This window comes from Orbilia oligospora, assembly GCF_000225545.1.
Source record: "Orbilia oligospora ATCC 24927 unplaced genomic scaffold scaffold00170, whole genome shotgun sequence".
Lineage (NCBI taxonomy): Eukaryota > Fungi > Ascomycota > Orbiliomycetes > Orbiliales > Orbiliaceae > Orbilia > Orbilia oligospora.
In genome coordinates, this window is record NW_011645727.1 from 213071 (window position 1) to 228391 (window position 15321).

The 15321-nt window shown below is 43.9% G+C and overlaps 5 protein-coding genes across 5 annotated transcripts; 2 read left to right on the top strand and 3 right to left on the bottom strand.

Moving 5' to 3' along the window:
* Window positions 1-874: 874 nt before the first annotated feature.
* On the top strand, window positions 875-2548 carry AOL_s00170g67 (uncharacterized protein; the record flags this gene model as incomplete). Its single annotated transcript, XM_011127696.1, has 2 exons — window positions 875-1308; window positions 1384-2548. 2 exons carry the CDS (start codon window positions 875-877, stop codon window positions 2546-2548), a joined length of 1599 nt encoding a protein of 532 aa, XP_011125998.1.
* Window positions 2549-2772: 224 nt separating this feature from the next.
* AOL_s00170g68 (uncharacterized protein) lies at window positions 2773-3761 on the bottom strand (the record flags this gene model as incomplete). Its single annotated transcript, XM_011127697.1, has 2 exons — window positions 2773-3608; window positions 3674-3761. 2 exons carry the CDS (start codon window positions 3759-3761, stop codon window positions 2773-2775), a joined length of 924 nt encoding a protein of 307 aa, XP_011125999.1.
* Window positions 3762-4824: 1063 nt separating this feature from the next.
* Window positions 4825-10199, top strand: AOL_s00170g69 (uncharacterized protein; the record flags this gene model as incomplete). The annotated part of the gene is made up of 5 exons (XM_011127698.1): window positions 4825-4900; window positions 4955-8008; window positions 8090-8692; window positions 8792-8852; window positions 9659-10199. The coding sequence occupies 5 exons, from the start codon at window positions 4825-4827 to the stop codon at window positions 10197-10199; spliced, it is 4335 nt and encodes a 1444-aa protein (XP_011126000.1).
* A 226-nt stretch (window positions 10200-10425) lies between these two features.
* On the bottom strand, window positions 10426-12451 carry AOL_s00170g70 (uncharacterized protein; the record flags this gene model as incomplete). Its single annotated transcript, XM_011127699.1, has 7 exons — window positions 10426-10661; window positions 10733-11083; window positions 11174-11305; window positions 11367-11787; window positions 11853-12054; window positions 12112-12215; window positions 12284-12451. 7 exons carry the CDS (start codon window positions 12449-12451, stop codon window positions 10426-10428), a joined length of 1614 nt encoding a protein of 537 aa, XP_011126001.1.
* Window positions 12452-12957: 506 nt separating this feature from the next.
* Window positions 12958-14856, bottom strand: AOL_s00170g71 (uncharacterized protein; the record flags this gene model as incomplete). Its single annotated transcript, XM_011127700.1, has 5 exons — window positions 12958-13076; window positions 13142-13860; window positions 13932-13968; window positions 14031-14483; window positions 14550-14856. 5 exons carry the CDS (start codon window positions 14854-14856, stop codon window positions 12958-12960), a joined length of 1635 nt encoding a protein of 544 aa, XP_011126002.1.
* Window positions 14857-15321: the final 465 nt, after the last annotated feature.

The following is a 15321-nucleotide window of genomic DNA, read 5'->3' on the forward strand; positions in this document are numbered from 1 at the left end:
GGTCAAAGTCAAAATATTGAATTCAATTTGTATAGTATAGTCTAGGCTAATTTGTCCCTCAGTCCTTTAAGATCTTCTTCAGAGACATTCACCTGGTCCATCGGTTATAATTATGCGAACAGACCAGGGTTTTCGCCGTTCAAACTGCAACAGATGACGAAATATTCGGTCAACCTGCATATCTAAAGGGTGGGTCGGTGACGTTTGACAGCCATGCCGCCTCCAACATGGCAACCCTAGTGGCTGGTCTACAACCGACGAAATTGACTGGATTCATGAAAGGGTGTGGCGAGCGGACCTCTTGGCCGGATGGTCTTTATCATGCCCCATAATCATGTATCATCGCGCCGTTAGGAAAACGTGGTGGTCGTTTAACATCTCTGGGATCGGTCTCCGGAGTGTGGTATTTTTTTCGTCAAGAAACTGGGGTTGACGTCAACGCCAACGGTCAACTTGATATATTGGAGCGAATCCTGCCGTTCTCGAAGTTACAGTTGCTATTCTTGAATATTTTGCCAGGAGATAGAAAACCATACCAAATTTTCAATTTACACTTGAGTGTGCTGAAATATTCTAATACTCGTTGTTAGCTCTAAGGCTAAAGTAAGTGGTCTCTCAAGTTTTATCTTCCAGGTTGGAAACTAGCTATTGTTCGACAAGTGTCTGAACTTTTCCAACCCACTCATGAACGTATGACAACTAAATTACTATGTATTGACAGACTTCTTAATTAAAGCGCGGAGACATCGACACTTGGAAGAATTTTTGTTCTGGGAGAAGGTCGATTTATTGGTTAATTCACCCAATACCAGTTCAAAATCTTGAAGAATATATCCGTCTGTGAGCGCGCCAGCTTCACACCGAGTCCGCCAAAATGCCTATCCGCGAACCTCGTTTTAACCAGGAGAAGCTCACCATGTCTCCTCCGAGCATGAAGCCCTGGAAAATGTCGCCGCCCTCGATGTCTCCTCTTCACATGACCCCACCGAATATGTTGCTACCTAATTTCTCCCCTCCACAATTTAAATTGCCCACACTCTCAGCATCAATCTATTTCCCACCACAAACGTTATTCGAAGAGGATCTTGAATGTCCGCCTTCCATTGCGAGATTCTCACTGGATGACCCAACGGTTTGTGTTATTGGTGCTTATGCAGAAGATACAGAGGGGGATCCTGTCAATCCACAAAACGCGCTGGGAGAAAAGGGAAGAATTTACCTAGCTAGGGTAATGGATCTGGAAGGGGAGGTTAGAGGAGATGCAGCTTTCCCCCCAGATCCACCGAGGAAAAAGATTATTCCGAATATGTACGACACATTATGAATCTATCCAATCGATAGATAGATGGTTTTGGGGCTAATAATATCTTTCTCGGATCCTAGGATAATTGCAGATGATATTGAGACTCCAGGAGGAATAATTGACCTCTGCTGGTCAACCAGCGATCCAGACCTCCTTATCGCAACGACGACTACAAGTGAGGTATTAATTCTTCAGGTTACTGTCGGAAATCGTCCGTATTCTTCACGAATCGACCTTCTTTCTTCCCATCGAATTTCTGACCCTAGCAATTTGGTTGTTTGTGTCGCTTTCTCGCCCGCCCAGAATGATATCGTTGCAGCTGGGTTAAGCGATGGTTCGGTAGCTATTTTCTCGCTTCCGGAAGAATTGGAAGAGGATAATCAAATCGAAGTCATTCGTACTTGGCGCCCTTATGGCGAAGATCCAATTTTGACTCTTTGCTTTTCAAATGATGGGAAGGAGTTGTATGTTGGAGACAATAAGGCAAAGGTGTCCTGCTGGAAGATCGGAAAGGATGGAAACAAGAAGCCGGATATGCAATGGGTAGACGACTCGACATTTAAAGACGGCGATTGCGTTACAAAGCTCATCGCATGGCCGACTGAGCGGTCGCCAAAGAACACCATACCCCGTAGAAGGCCGCTTCTTCTTGTTGGTGGACTGGATGGTAATCTTCGCATTACGGATTTAACGGAAAAGCAAGTCATTCCACCCCCACTAACCCAAGAAAAGAGTATATTTGACCAGACTGAGAATGATCCCGATGGTGGGATATGGGATTTGGCACTTCTCCCACCGATACCGAGGAAATCACAGTTGGAGGATATTGACGTGGGCGTTTTTACGCCCGAAGATCACCCAAAGATCCCAACAGATCCTGATGAGAATGGTGTTCTAGTCTCTTGCATGGAGGCTGGCGCAAGGGTATTCGTCCAGCGGGAGGAATTTATGGAAGTTTTCATTCGTGATCCTGAAAAGACAAAGGATAAAGACGAAGAAGAGCTAGATGAGGAAAAGGGAGTTGAAAAAGACTGGTTCAACCGAGAGAGACCATTCGAATGGTATAATGTGGCACGCTTTCAGGAGCATAAGGGAAAATGTTATTCCGGCACGGCAGTTGCTTTCGTGGACTGGGATCCCATATTCAAGGAGAGTGGAGAGCAAAGGAAGAGGAGAGGTTGGAGACTTATGACGACTAGCTTTGAGGATAGGAAGGTTCATATCTGGCAAGTCTTTGCTGACTAGGTATATTTTACCAGTTGAACTTATCATCATATCAATTGCGTTTGCTGCGAACGAGTCTAGTTTGACTATGTTAACATGTTTTTCACGTATTAAGTTTAAGCTTCACTGAGCTTGCTAGTGTAATTACTTTGACCATCGACGTCTTTTCGAAACTGCGGGCTTGGCTCAAAAAATCTTGCAACACTATCGCGTATCTACGCTGTATTAGCTATTTTTAATTTAAATTAATTTTGTTCAATCTTCAACTCCTTAAATTCTTTCACGGTACCCGGTAGCGTTGTATCTAATGGAATCCTCTCAAAAGTTGAAGCCCCCAGAAACCCATGTACACCTTTCGTATCCTTCATAATATGCTCGAAGGTCTCAAGAGTACTTATAGGACCACCGTGAATTAGGACAATGATATCCTCCCGAATATTCACAACGGCGTCTATAATCTCTTGTGCAACTTTGGCTGCGTCGGCAATCGAAATTGCGTTTTTCGCTCCAATTCTTCCTTGACTTGTAAGCCCAAAATGAACGACAATAACATCGGCACCTGCGTTTGTCATGTCGACAGCCTGTTCTACGGTAAACACGTATGGGATAGTCAAGAAGTCCAAAGAATGTGCTAGTGCAATCATTTCAACTTCTTTATCGTATGACATACCAGTCTCTTCGAGGGCTTGGCGAAAGTTCCCATCGATCAAGCCTACAGTCGGGAAATTCTGGATACCGATAAAGCCGAGGGTGCGGAGATGAGGGAGGAAAACGGAAAGGTCTCGAAAAGGATCCGTTGCACATACTCCCGCAATAACAGGGAGCAACTTGATTTGTGGGAGGACAGTTTGGGCCTTAGGATTCCCCTGAATTGTCAGTATCTGTTGAATAGCTGTACGTATTGGCATGGCATATAAGATATCATGGGGACGAACCATATCGCAAACTATTGCATTTGCATCACCATACGGCATTAGGCCCGCTAATGAACCTAGTCCATGCATTCTATATAAGCCGGAATTATAGAGGGCTATGAAGTCTGCGTCGCCGTCTTCGATCAACTTTGCTGATATGCCAACGCCTAGAGCCAAAAGGAAGTACTATAAGCCACGAAGCTATTCTTGACTGAGGCCTGGCGATAAATACCTGCGCCTGAGCCAATAATGACTTGGTTGGCGTGTATAGAGTCTCTAAACCTCTTCAAAGTTTCAGATCGGCTAGCCGGTCGAGACATATTTTAAAATTATGATATATTAGTACGGTAAAAATTTATATGTCCGAAGGCTGTTGATAAAGTAACAGAAAGTTGCACCCAAAGCGCCGTACTTATACTTAGGCAGCAGCCAGCCAAACCTCTAGATAATGATCTGGGATCCGGCATATATAGCGAGCGTTTGGTGACGTATTTGTGTCACATTAGCAGGCGTAGACTACGTATAGTTGTCGATCATACCAGTCTGGCGTCCATTATCAGCGTCCCGCAAACCCAGCAGAAAATTGGAGTTCGAGGAAGTTTAAATTCGAAGGTTGGTTCTAACAGCTAACTACCTAGAGCTTATGCTAGGCAGGTACTAATAAAGAAGGCTGCGGAATTCCTTCGGTTTGCTAATTGAATTCCGTACCGCGAATAACTTGCATTCGATGCAGTAGTTTATGAAACTTAGACAAACACGCTCCATCCTGGGCCTCGTTCTCCTTGAAATAAAACAAGAAATGAAGATCCTAAGGAGGTTGACAGAAAATCTGGATATAGGTAGTAGGTCTCTGGTTTATAGTCATTGTCAAGTAGGAAACCGATAACCACCTTATATTAATCTCGACAGGGGAGAATTAATTCCACTTCCTTATTTTTGGATATTTCTGTTGGACGGTGTCAGCCTGACAGGAAAATTATATAGCACGCACCCAAATTATCCCGGGTCCTTGGGAGCTCAAACTGTAATATCGTTTCTCGGTTGATTAGGTATTATACATACTTAAATGAGGATCTTGTCGAGCTATAAGACTGCTGAAGATGCCCTTGGTGGTATAAATTTCGAGTTGGTAGCTGAGCTGCCCGTAATCCCGCGTGGTCTCAGCTCTAGATAGTCTCGAGACCCAGCCTCTAAACAACCGGCGTGACGCTCCGCTACTTCCGAGCTACTTCAGCTACGCTCATCAGCTTACCATCAAACTATCTTAAACATCCCCACCATCTTAACTACCATCTTAACTATTTCATCATCATCATCATTCCTTACCACTTTTCACAATAGAGTATCGTTCTATCAGACTGTGAGGTAGCTGGGTGGGATTAAATGGAAGATACCGCAGACTTGACGGCATCGGCCATGGAAGTTGGTCCTAGCTCTGGCACAGGTTTAACTAAAAGTAGTAAGGTTACCTCCTTCTATGGCTCTTGCATCTGCTAATCTCTAGAACATACAGGTACTACAGCAGAAAAAACTACACCAGAGGCTTTGAGGTCCCGAGATGCAACGGTTCAAAGGGAGAAATCCTCACTAGGTCCTCAATATGATGATAAAACCCTGATGCCGCCTCCATCTCTTCCTACGAATGTGTCAAGATCACAGTCCCCAGGAAATAAACCGTCTCCTAGGCCTTCAAGGATGCGAGTGTCCAAAAGTGCGAAAAAACCAAACCGCCCGATGACTATTCGAGAGTGGAGAGCGGCTGCTCGAAAGAGAAAGGCCGAGGGTGCCGTTAAAGAGAACAAGTCTCCACAAAAACTACCTGAACTCATGCCGGAGCCGCCACCAAAGCCGATGTCCCCGCCTCCTCTCCCATTTCAAAAACCACGGAAGCACAAGCAAAGTCAGAGAAGCCAAAACATGGGCAATAACCCGCCTAAGCGGCCTCCTAAAAATTTCACAAGCGGGTTATTAAATTCGGTAGACGTTCTTCTAACTCCAAAGGAAAAGGAACGAATTGCTATAAAGCAAAAACGAGGCCAAGATTCTGAGAAAAACCGTGCTGTTTCTTGCGAGAAGTCTGGATGGGGTGGTGGCATAAAGGGTACCCCGTCTAGTGACAATGGGCTGCGAGTAATAAGGCCTAGCCCTGGGATTTTTATGGTCCCTCTTATCAACAAGAGGAGGAATGATTTTACAAAAGCACCACCAGGAGCAGTACCTTTCAATTTTGACAAAATGGGGATGCCATATGCTAGCTCAATAAATACACCATACCCGATTTATCAAACTCCTGGGCCTTTCACAACCCAGAACAATGGCTTTCCCCAGGCCAAGTTTGATGGGAGCTTCCAGTCTTTCGATACTCAAAACCTAGGGTTGAATTCTCCAAGTCCGCCTTCCACGACTGGTCATTTCCAACATAACTTAGTGGCTACGTCGAAAGCCTCGGATAAGTTCTATTTGGATGTTATTGCCAGGGTAGGAGCGCCGATTCAGTCTAAAAATGGTTCATCTGAGGCGGCTATGGACGTTGACACAGACCCAGAGCCTACTTCGTCAAAGGAGAATTCAACTGGTGCTAGCGTCACTGAGAGAAATTCCTTTGGATCTGAAATAAACATTGGTGCTGGAATTGGTGGTAGGGCTAGTAATTTGTCTACACCAGCTTCAGAAGAGACCGCATACATCAATGACTTCGGAGTCCAACCTCCAGGTGCTTCCCAAACGAGTGGCGTACCGTCAACAATGGGAAATAAAATCATTAATAGCGTGGACGGAGCGGAAGGAATTAAAGTAAATTCACAGGAAAACGGCGTTTCAGTAGATATAGATGTCGACTCTGAATTCGAATTTGCGGGCAGCTTTACAGAGATGCTAGAGGGGGCCGACACTTCTTTTTACCCAGTTGAAGATGAAACTGCTACAAAACGAGAAATTAAACCAACCCCCAATTTTACATCTACGCCATCGGCTTCCAAGATCGGGCCGATTGATAACTCGGTCATTTCTCCCATGATATCAGCGGGTACCTCCCCAGCTCAAAATCTGCCCTTGGGTTTCAAAGGCCATGTGGATTCGCAAGCGGACCGAAGCACGAATAATGGTTTAGGGAACATGAACCCTATGAATATGGGCCCTGTGAACCGACTTGGGCCGGGACCTGAACTGATATACACACCCAGCGGGTTTCCTTCGAGATACTCAACTCCCATGAACATAAACACGAACATGAACATGGGATTGAACATGGGAATTAACTCGGATCCACTAGATTCCTTTTATGGACATAGTTTTGGGAATGTAAACCCAAATAGCCCCACGGCTCCCGGCATGCCCTGGAGCTTCAACAAAAATCCGGGGGCATATCTTAATTTCCCCAATGCAGTAGGATCTCAGCCCTCACTTCAAGAGTTTGGCCTACCTAGGCCAGTTTTGTCAACCTCTCCACCAACAGAACCCCTCCCAAAAGACCTCTTTCACGACGACTACATCGGAGAAGTCCCACCAGATCTTGAGGAGTTCAAACCCCAGAGACTTTACATCCCTTGGACTGCATTCAATCAAGACAATCTTCAGGATCTCAAGAATAGAGTTGCTACACGGTCTTCCTTGGAGACTCATATTCCGCTGCCAAATCAATTGAAGGATAAGTATTGGGTAACTGAAGATGAGAGGAGGCAAGCGGATAGAAGAAGGCCTTTTGGAGGAAGCGATATGAAAGGTACAGATCTGAATCTTCGAGGAGTCCCCTTTACAAGAGGCCCAATGATTAGGGGGGGTATGGTGAGAGATGTCCCCGTGAGAGGGGGGCCCATGCGAGGTGGTGTTATTGAAGGCGTTCCCATCCGAGGCATCCCTACTAGGGCGGTAACTAGTAGGGGAAGGGCTATCAGAGGAGTGAGTACCACAGGGGGGAGAGTTCTTCACGAAATGGTGCCTTCCGGCCCAGTCGAAAGCCCAAATACTCTATTCAACAATAGCGGCTCGCGTCAACTAGAGGATCCACACACACCATCGCCATTACAAGGATTATACAGACCAAAACTAACACCTCGAAGTTTCAAAGAATCGCCGAAAGATCCAATATCGATTCCGCTCCCGGCCCGAACAGATGAAGACGATATAGCGATGATTTTCGATGATCCCGGCCATCTCTTTGAAAACAGCGATGATGAAAGTGATAATGAAGGCGAAGACGAAAGCGAAAGTGATGGTGAAATTGACAGTGAAAATGGTGATAGTAACGATGATGAAGATACTTATAGCAGTGATGACTGTGGTGCTGACAGTAGTGATGAGGAAGATGACTTTCCTATGGAAGACGATAAGAGGCAGAAAGAGGGAGACGGAGTCATTGAAATAAATAGTGACAGTAGCAGTGATGACGACCAGGATGGCCTCGAAGAGGACGATGAAGATGACTACTTCGACGGTGGATACGATGAAGATAGTGATGGATTTTCATCGGAGGATGAGCTATCGAAACTCCGCGAGCGTTGCAAGAAAAACGGTATTACAGAGGATGATATCAAAGAGTTACTATTGGCGCTCGATGACATGGAGGCAAGTTCTCTCTCACTTATGAACCTATCTATTGCCTTAAAATCACATTCTAATATATCCTCTAATACATAGAAATATTGGGAAGAATACCCCTTCGAACCAGAAGTCGACGCCGGTCTCTCCAAGTTAATTGAACCCTTCCTGGAAGGAGCCGAAGAAAAAACTGAAACCGACGTCGTCCTCGAAGAAGCTAAAAAGAAGAAGATAGCAGAGCTATCTGAGCCACCGAAGTTTATTGGACCAATGCCGCAACTTGAAATTCAGGGACAGAAAAAAAGAATTAGTTTTCTAGACACTAACGAAGGGAAGCCTCAGAAAAATACTCTACGCCCTCCACCACCGCCACCAGTGAGACAAGGTCCCAGACGAGTAAGCTTTCTGGATATAAATAAACCATCATCTCCTGCACCAGGGAATGGGGGTAATAACAACGAAATTGAAAAGCTTCCAATGGTGACGAAAAGCCCCCTTGCTGGATTCGTAGCACCAAAGGCAAAGAAAGCACCGGCGCCGAGGAGAGTAAACACACAAGCCCCAAAGAGTACTACCGGAAACGCCGCCACGTTGCCAGTTGTCCCTTCCCAGCAGCTTGTATCTTCAGCAGCACCGAAAAAGGGAAGAGTTTCGTGGACATTTCTGCAAGCCCAGAAACAAAAAGAGGCAGATGAGGCAGCCGCAAGTCCGCCAGGTGTGCAGGATAAACCCCAACCCTTTCCAAAAATTTGAGAACAGACACTTTTACCCACTCAATCACTCCCAGTTACTAATCAAATTGAAATCGAAACAGCATCCCAGAGTCAACTCGCACAAGCTGGGGGAAGTTTGGCAATGGAACTCAATGATACGGGGTAAGGATTTGGTCTAGGAACAGATATGATTCTAAGTACTGTATGGTAGTCGAAACGGCTTTAAGATAGTATCAGACCATCTAAGATAACTGAGATCAACGAACAAAACATAGTTAGGTTGGGTCTTTATAAATTTATCTCCTAGCCCTAGAAATAAAACCGCCCCCAAATTCTGATCACGTAGGCCCGTGCTTCTAGCTTACTTAAATTCCTAGAAAATTCAAATAGCATGCCAGGGTAGAAAATCATCCTCTATTGATGACGCTAACTGAGAAGTGATCTAGAGTTACACACAAAGAAAAGGCCTTCGAAACAGAAACTTTGCCCTAAAGATTTTCGCAAAGCAATCAGAACGCCTTTGGCGCTTTCCGGACACAAAAGCTCTTCGTGATGATCATTACATATATGTATGCACGCAGTTACCGCAAGTTAGCTACTTGAGGTCTATAAAAGCCCCGTCCCGTATTCCGGGCCATTATTTCTCTTTCCTCCTGACTCAACCAGGACAAGCTTCGGTATTTGCCTAGCTAGAGGAAAATTATCTAGCCATCAAACAGTAAGTGTCAGTATATGCTTTATTCAGTATACAGATAGGTTAAACTCATCCAAATCTCCCTAGTCAAACCTCATTCTTGGAGCCCGCGAGTAGGCTTTTGTCGATCACAAGATGAGTGTATTCTTCAGGTAACCTACCCCAATGTGGACTTGCAGTATCTACAATATTTCCCCAATACACCTCTATCACGTATCAAGCTAAGTACTTTCGAACGTTACTAAAAGATTTTTTATCTGATTGCTACGTACAGAGGAAGCGATATTCCAGAAAATCGAAAGATCGAACTCGATCTAGAATACGGAAGCGAAACATTGATAGCCGACGAAAACCTCTTACATTTCAAATGTCCTTTGATTTCAACAGTCCTAGATTTTCAAAACGCAATGTCGACCCAAGGGAACCGCGGCAGACCAAAGAGACTATCACTTCCAAAGATCAAACTAGCTGCTATGGAAATCATCGTCGATTGGATGTATACTGGTGTCTTCGCTCTTCCATATAAATACCATAGCGATGATACGACGATCCCAGAAACCTTCTATGCGGCGTGTTTACTCGGACTTAAGTGTCTCCCCAAACAAATTTTTCGAGTCCTTGAGGAGGATCTTCTTAAGGGTGAGGGGAATGGGAAGATTCAAAACAGAAAAAAGCTTTTTAAGGAACTCAGAAGGGTGCTTGATAGAGTCTCGTACCCACAAACCCAGGTTGATGTTGATACAGAAGAGTTGGATCGGATTTATCGAGCTTGTCTTTGGAACACTCGACTTCGTATAGGCAATAATACTACGTGAATATCACACTGCTATATTTCAAGGGTAACCTTGGGCAGATATGAGACAGATTCAATTCTATATTCGCTAAATACGAAAACGAACCACCCAAATTATTTTCACATCATGTAGCTAAGAAATGGTAGTACAATAACTAGATAGCGGTGATAGTTTCTTGTTTATCTTTAACAATGCGGGTATTCATATACGCATACGTACTAGACAATGTTTTCTAAAAGTTTATTTATTAAAACCAATAACCTGATACTTGGTTTCCTTGAGGATCTCTCCAGATGCCATCTACCTCAGTGCCCTGACCATACAACAAACTATTCTGGTTTGCAACTAACTGCTCCATCCATTGCTTGCAAACTTCCTCGCTATCAATAACGATATTGATCTCTTGGCTATGAAACCAACTTTGAGTATCTTGATTCCCGGACCCCTGTATCCCGATTCTTTCATCCACGATCATAAGTTTAACTTCCCGTAAGGTTCCAAATTAGCTAATTGAACACTCTCAAATTATATAGGTCTCGGATCAGGTAACTTACTATGACAAGTCCTAAAATGCTTCGCTGCATGAACCGGCTTCATCATATCCCTTCCAACGTACCAATATATCTTAAACCTCATTCTCTCTTCTTTGTTTAATTGTTTTATCATATGCCCAACAACCCACTCGTTATGACCACCTTGAGTTGGTAACATTTCACCTAGATCGTTATATCCTAAACAAAGCACAATACTAACCTCAACACCTCGCTTTACGGCTTCTAGTAGAGCAGTGATTACTGGCGCCGCGTTGAGATCTGGTGTTTGAATGAAAACCTTGGATTTTGCAAAGTATATCGCTGATAACCAGGCGACATTTTGTGGTGTGTTTAGGGAAACGTTTCCAAAACCTAGAGGTGCAACATGGGATTCACATTAGTTAAGTTTATGAGATATCAATTGCATTACTAGAATCACCTAGTTGGGGCGCGCCAACTTACTGGGGTATGGAGCTCTTGGAGCAAGAACCATTGCAATATCGCTTGTGTTTAATCGTAAATGTGAGCGGAACGGAACGTTTAAGGTATCATCGTTTATTGCCTCTGTTTGCAGCGGACTTGAAACTGATCTATCTATACATAAACTTAGTATTCACAAACAGGTACAATCTACAACTCTTTGTCAAAAACTTACTTAAGACTTGAGTTATATCTTTGATTATTCGTTTGGATGGCGGGTCGTTAAATAAGCTAGGACGCATAGTGGACGCTGCTAGAGCATCAAGACCTGGAAAGGAATTGCTTCTGCTCCCATTCTCAAAGGAATCTTTGGAACTTATGGACAATCCCCACGTCGAGACGGCATGATCCCATATCTCATCTACCACTGAACCCTCAAATTGGCACATCATTTCTAGATTAGAATTATCTTGAATGTTGCAACTGTTGAGTACTGCAATTCTTTTGTCAATCACCATGAATTTGGAGTGAAATGTCCCAATGGGGAGGTTATGGTAATTTAGAACTTCAAGATCGACGTAGGGTGCATCTTTAGTCGAAGGTAGACCAAGAGTAACCCATTCGGCTTCTGCGACTGCGACTCGGGACTGGAATACCTAGAGCTTTATTTCAGCCTTCTTTGAAAACCACAGAATAATATCGAGAATCATAACAGTCTTACATGTCTCACGCTACCCCTGTCGAACATAATTCTCACTATTACAGGGGGTCTGTTATTTTGTCCAATTCTTTCTGAAAGAACCTTCAAGCCCTCTCCTATTCTTTTGGCGGCATACGAGTTTTTCCAGAAATTTGAGAATATCAGGATTTCAAATTTGGCTTCAACGATCAAGTTGTAGTAGTGGTCTGCAATATCTGGGACACTTCATTTATTAGTACCCTTGTATTCATGCTAAGGCCATAGAACTCCAAAAACTCACGTTGAAATAATAGTCAAAGGGACTCTTCCGAGAGCCCCAACTATTGACTTCGGTGCGCAACTAGACGAATCGTGGTCTCCAGATTTTTTGATATTCACAAATATCTAGAGACTCAAATAACTAAGATCAGATATCGCAATTGTGCCTTTAACAAGACATTACCTAGGCTTACTTTTGAGAATAACTCCGATGGTTGTGTAACCCCGAAACTGCCGTCTTCCGTGACAGCGCGAAGTTCCCCTTTACTTGGTGTATGAATTTTAAGTGAAAGAGGCTCCCCACTTATCAACGATATCATGGAATCTAGAATTCCAGGGCTTTTCTTCGAGTTATGTTGCATGGCGACGTTGGTGCGTATAAATCCCACGGACGTTAGGTTTAATAAATTTTAGAATACAGACGCGCGTATATTATATTGTAAACGTATAAACGTAATGGAATGTCGTATCTCTAATGGGATAAATATACAGATCCCTTTAGCTCTATGAAGTCTTCGAATTTGAAATCTTGGATGTAAACGTATTGTAGGAAGGTGAGCTTTGGTCACGCCAGCTTATGTTGGTTTAATTAAGGTACCCCGTACATGTATATGTATCCGTGCGAAGCTCAGGGAAACTCGAAAATGTATTCCGATGTTACCGGTACACCATGACGTCAGGCAGAGTCAAATTGCAACAACACGACTTCCTTCTTGTCCATAGTCATAATATCGAGTCCCTACCAATGCAACCCCGTGATCGTGAATTCATGAATCAATCCATCATGAATGCTTAAGTAGATAGAGTGCAGTTGCTTCATATTCCTAGGACTCGCGTGTATGGTCAAAAGCCCAAAATTTTCCAAATTTTATATTTCAACTGAAAGCGCGGCCGCTTCCCTCGCGGCGTCATCGTCCGGTTTCAATCCCGCATTCGCAGGCCCGAACACGCATCTTCCCGTCCGAGAATCGAACCTGCTCCCATGCACTTTCCAATTATTAGCAAAGAAATAAGTAAATGCTAAAAACTGAAAACAGATATCTTCAACTCACAGGGACAATCGAATGTTTTCTCGGTCGGATTCCACATCAAAACACCGTAAGCATGCGTGCAAAGTCCTGTGAACTGCCTGGTTTTCCCTTCTTCATCTTTATATATTGCTAGCGGCATTCCGTGCTGTGTTCTGTCTTTTGATATGACAGCACCTGTACATGGCGGTAGCTCTTCGATGTCGATTGCGGCGTACCGGTCCTCTCTAGACTTGGCAATTAATTCTTCTAAATGAACCTTTTCAATTTCTTGATCCAATAGTTTCGACTTCGGCTTCCTGGAAGCATCATAGACATTTTCCCAGGTATTCTTAACGCCGGTGATTTGATCACTTAAGATCTTAGCACCTATAACTCCGTAATTAAATCCAGTGCCCGAGTCGCCCGTTATCACAAATATATTTGTACCAGGCTTCTCGCGACCTATGAATGCTAAATTGTCATTTGAATCAACAATTTGACTTGACCATGAAAATTCAGGCACCGTGTTCGCCGTGGGAAAGTTTCTGAATACCCATTCTTTGAGTGTTGCAAAATGGGGTTCGTAGTATTCGATATCTATGTGGGCTGTTTTGTGTCTACCTCCGGTTACGATGAGGTATACTAGATTTGGGTCTGGATGGGACGCAACTGATGTAGTGAATCCTAGGATGCTAGTTAAGCCGGTGACAATGTGTTCCAGAGCCTCAGTTTTTGGAATCGTGTTTGCGATGTGGTATGTCCTATTAGGATATTCTAATATTAGCATGTACCCCTTAGCTTAGGCTTAGAACATATCTGTAGGCTCTTATACCGGTAGTAGGCATTGGCCATTATGTAAGTTCGAGATCCTATAGGATTCTAGCTGTTAAGCTATTGTCATTTCAACATTTTTGGTAAATTTTTAACCCACGAATAGGAACATTCATCGCCATCACAAAGTTTTTGGCCTTAATAGAGCAACTCCTCCCATCTATTTCGATTGATACTCCATTTCCATCCCCTTTATACGCTTTGACTCTGGTGTGCGTATAGCAGGAGAATAAATCAGAGTGATTATCAGAAAGGTAACGTAGGATACCATGTAAGTATTTCGTAGGATGCAAAGTCGCACAATCGGTAACTTTGAAGGTTTTTGAGTCTGAGGCCCTGACTTCATCGAGAGCTTCGGCAGCTCGAGTGGGCCCTGCAGCATTGCTGTAAGCCTCGATCTCCTTTGAAAGATCGTCTTTGTCGGCTAAAGATATGTGGCACGGAAGCTGTGTAAAATCGCATTCAATGTTCAATTCTTTTGCAATTTCTTGGGCTCTCCTAATTGCATATCGGTGGCTATCGTGTATGGATCTGGTGTTTTCGATGCCATGCACTTTAGTTCTGATGAGTTAACTGACCGCGATCGATTTTACGAGTCGGTTTGTATTAAGGTACGAACATTTGATAATATCTTGCCACTTCATCCCTAACCAGTCTCCCAATACTCCATTACTCCTTCCGGATTCCCCAGATGTTACTTCCCTAGCTTCGAGAAGAACGACTTGAACACCTTTCTTGACCAACTCGTATGCAGTTGAGATCCCAGCAACACCCGCTCCAGTGATAACAGTATGAGTTTCTAGATCCTCGCTGAGTTTCTTAAATCGTGGCCATGAAGTATATGGATTACTTCGAACCCAGACGGGATCATTGTGACCGGATGTGAAGCTTAGACCCGGATTAGTGGAGGTACCATTGGCCGGCATGACGCAACACAATATATGGACTTGGGGATGTTGTAGTTTTGGAACGGCGTTCGGATAACATATACAAGCCAGGACTTTGGTAACGATATTCGATATTCTTCGGCCGACTTATCAATTCTTCAGAATTCAAGAAACTAAAAAAATTGTCAGAATAGTGGAGTCTTTTTTGGGGGTTCTTCTACTCACTCACAACCCCGCAAAAGTTGCAATTTTTCGCTTTGCTTAGAAGCGGTTGACGTAAGGGGCGACCCAAGTGCTCTTGGACGAGATTCATGATTCAGATAACCGGTGGCTGGGTCAATCGGAATGAGATAGTTAAACGTCCTGCAAGTGCTATTGGCTTGCTATGTATACCGATACTTATACGATCATCTACTGGCTGCGATAAAAGCAGTTTTCGATTTTCTGTGGAACCCCACGCCCTCGTCTAACCATATCGCATTTATATTTATAAAGTATCGAAGG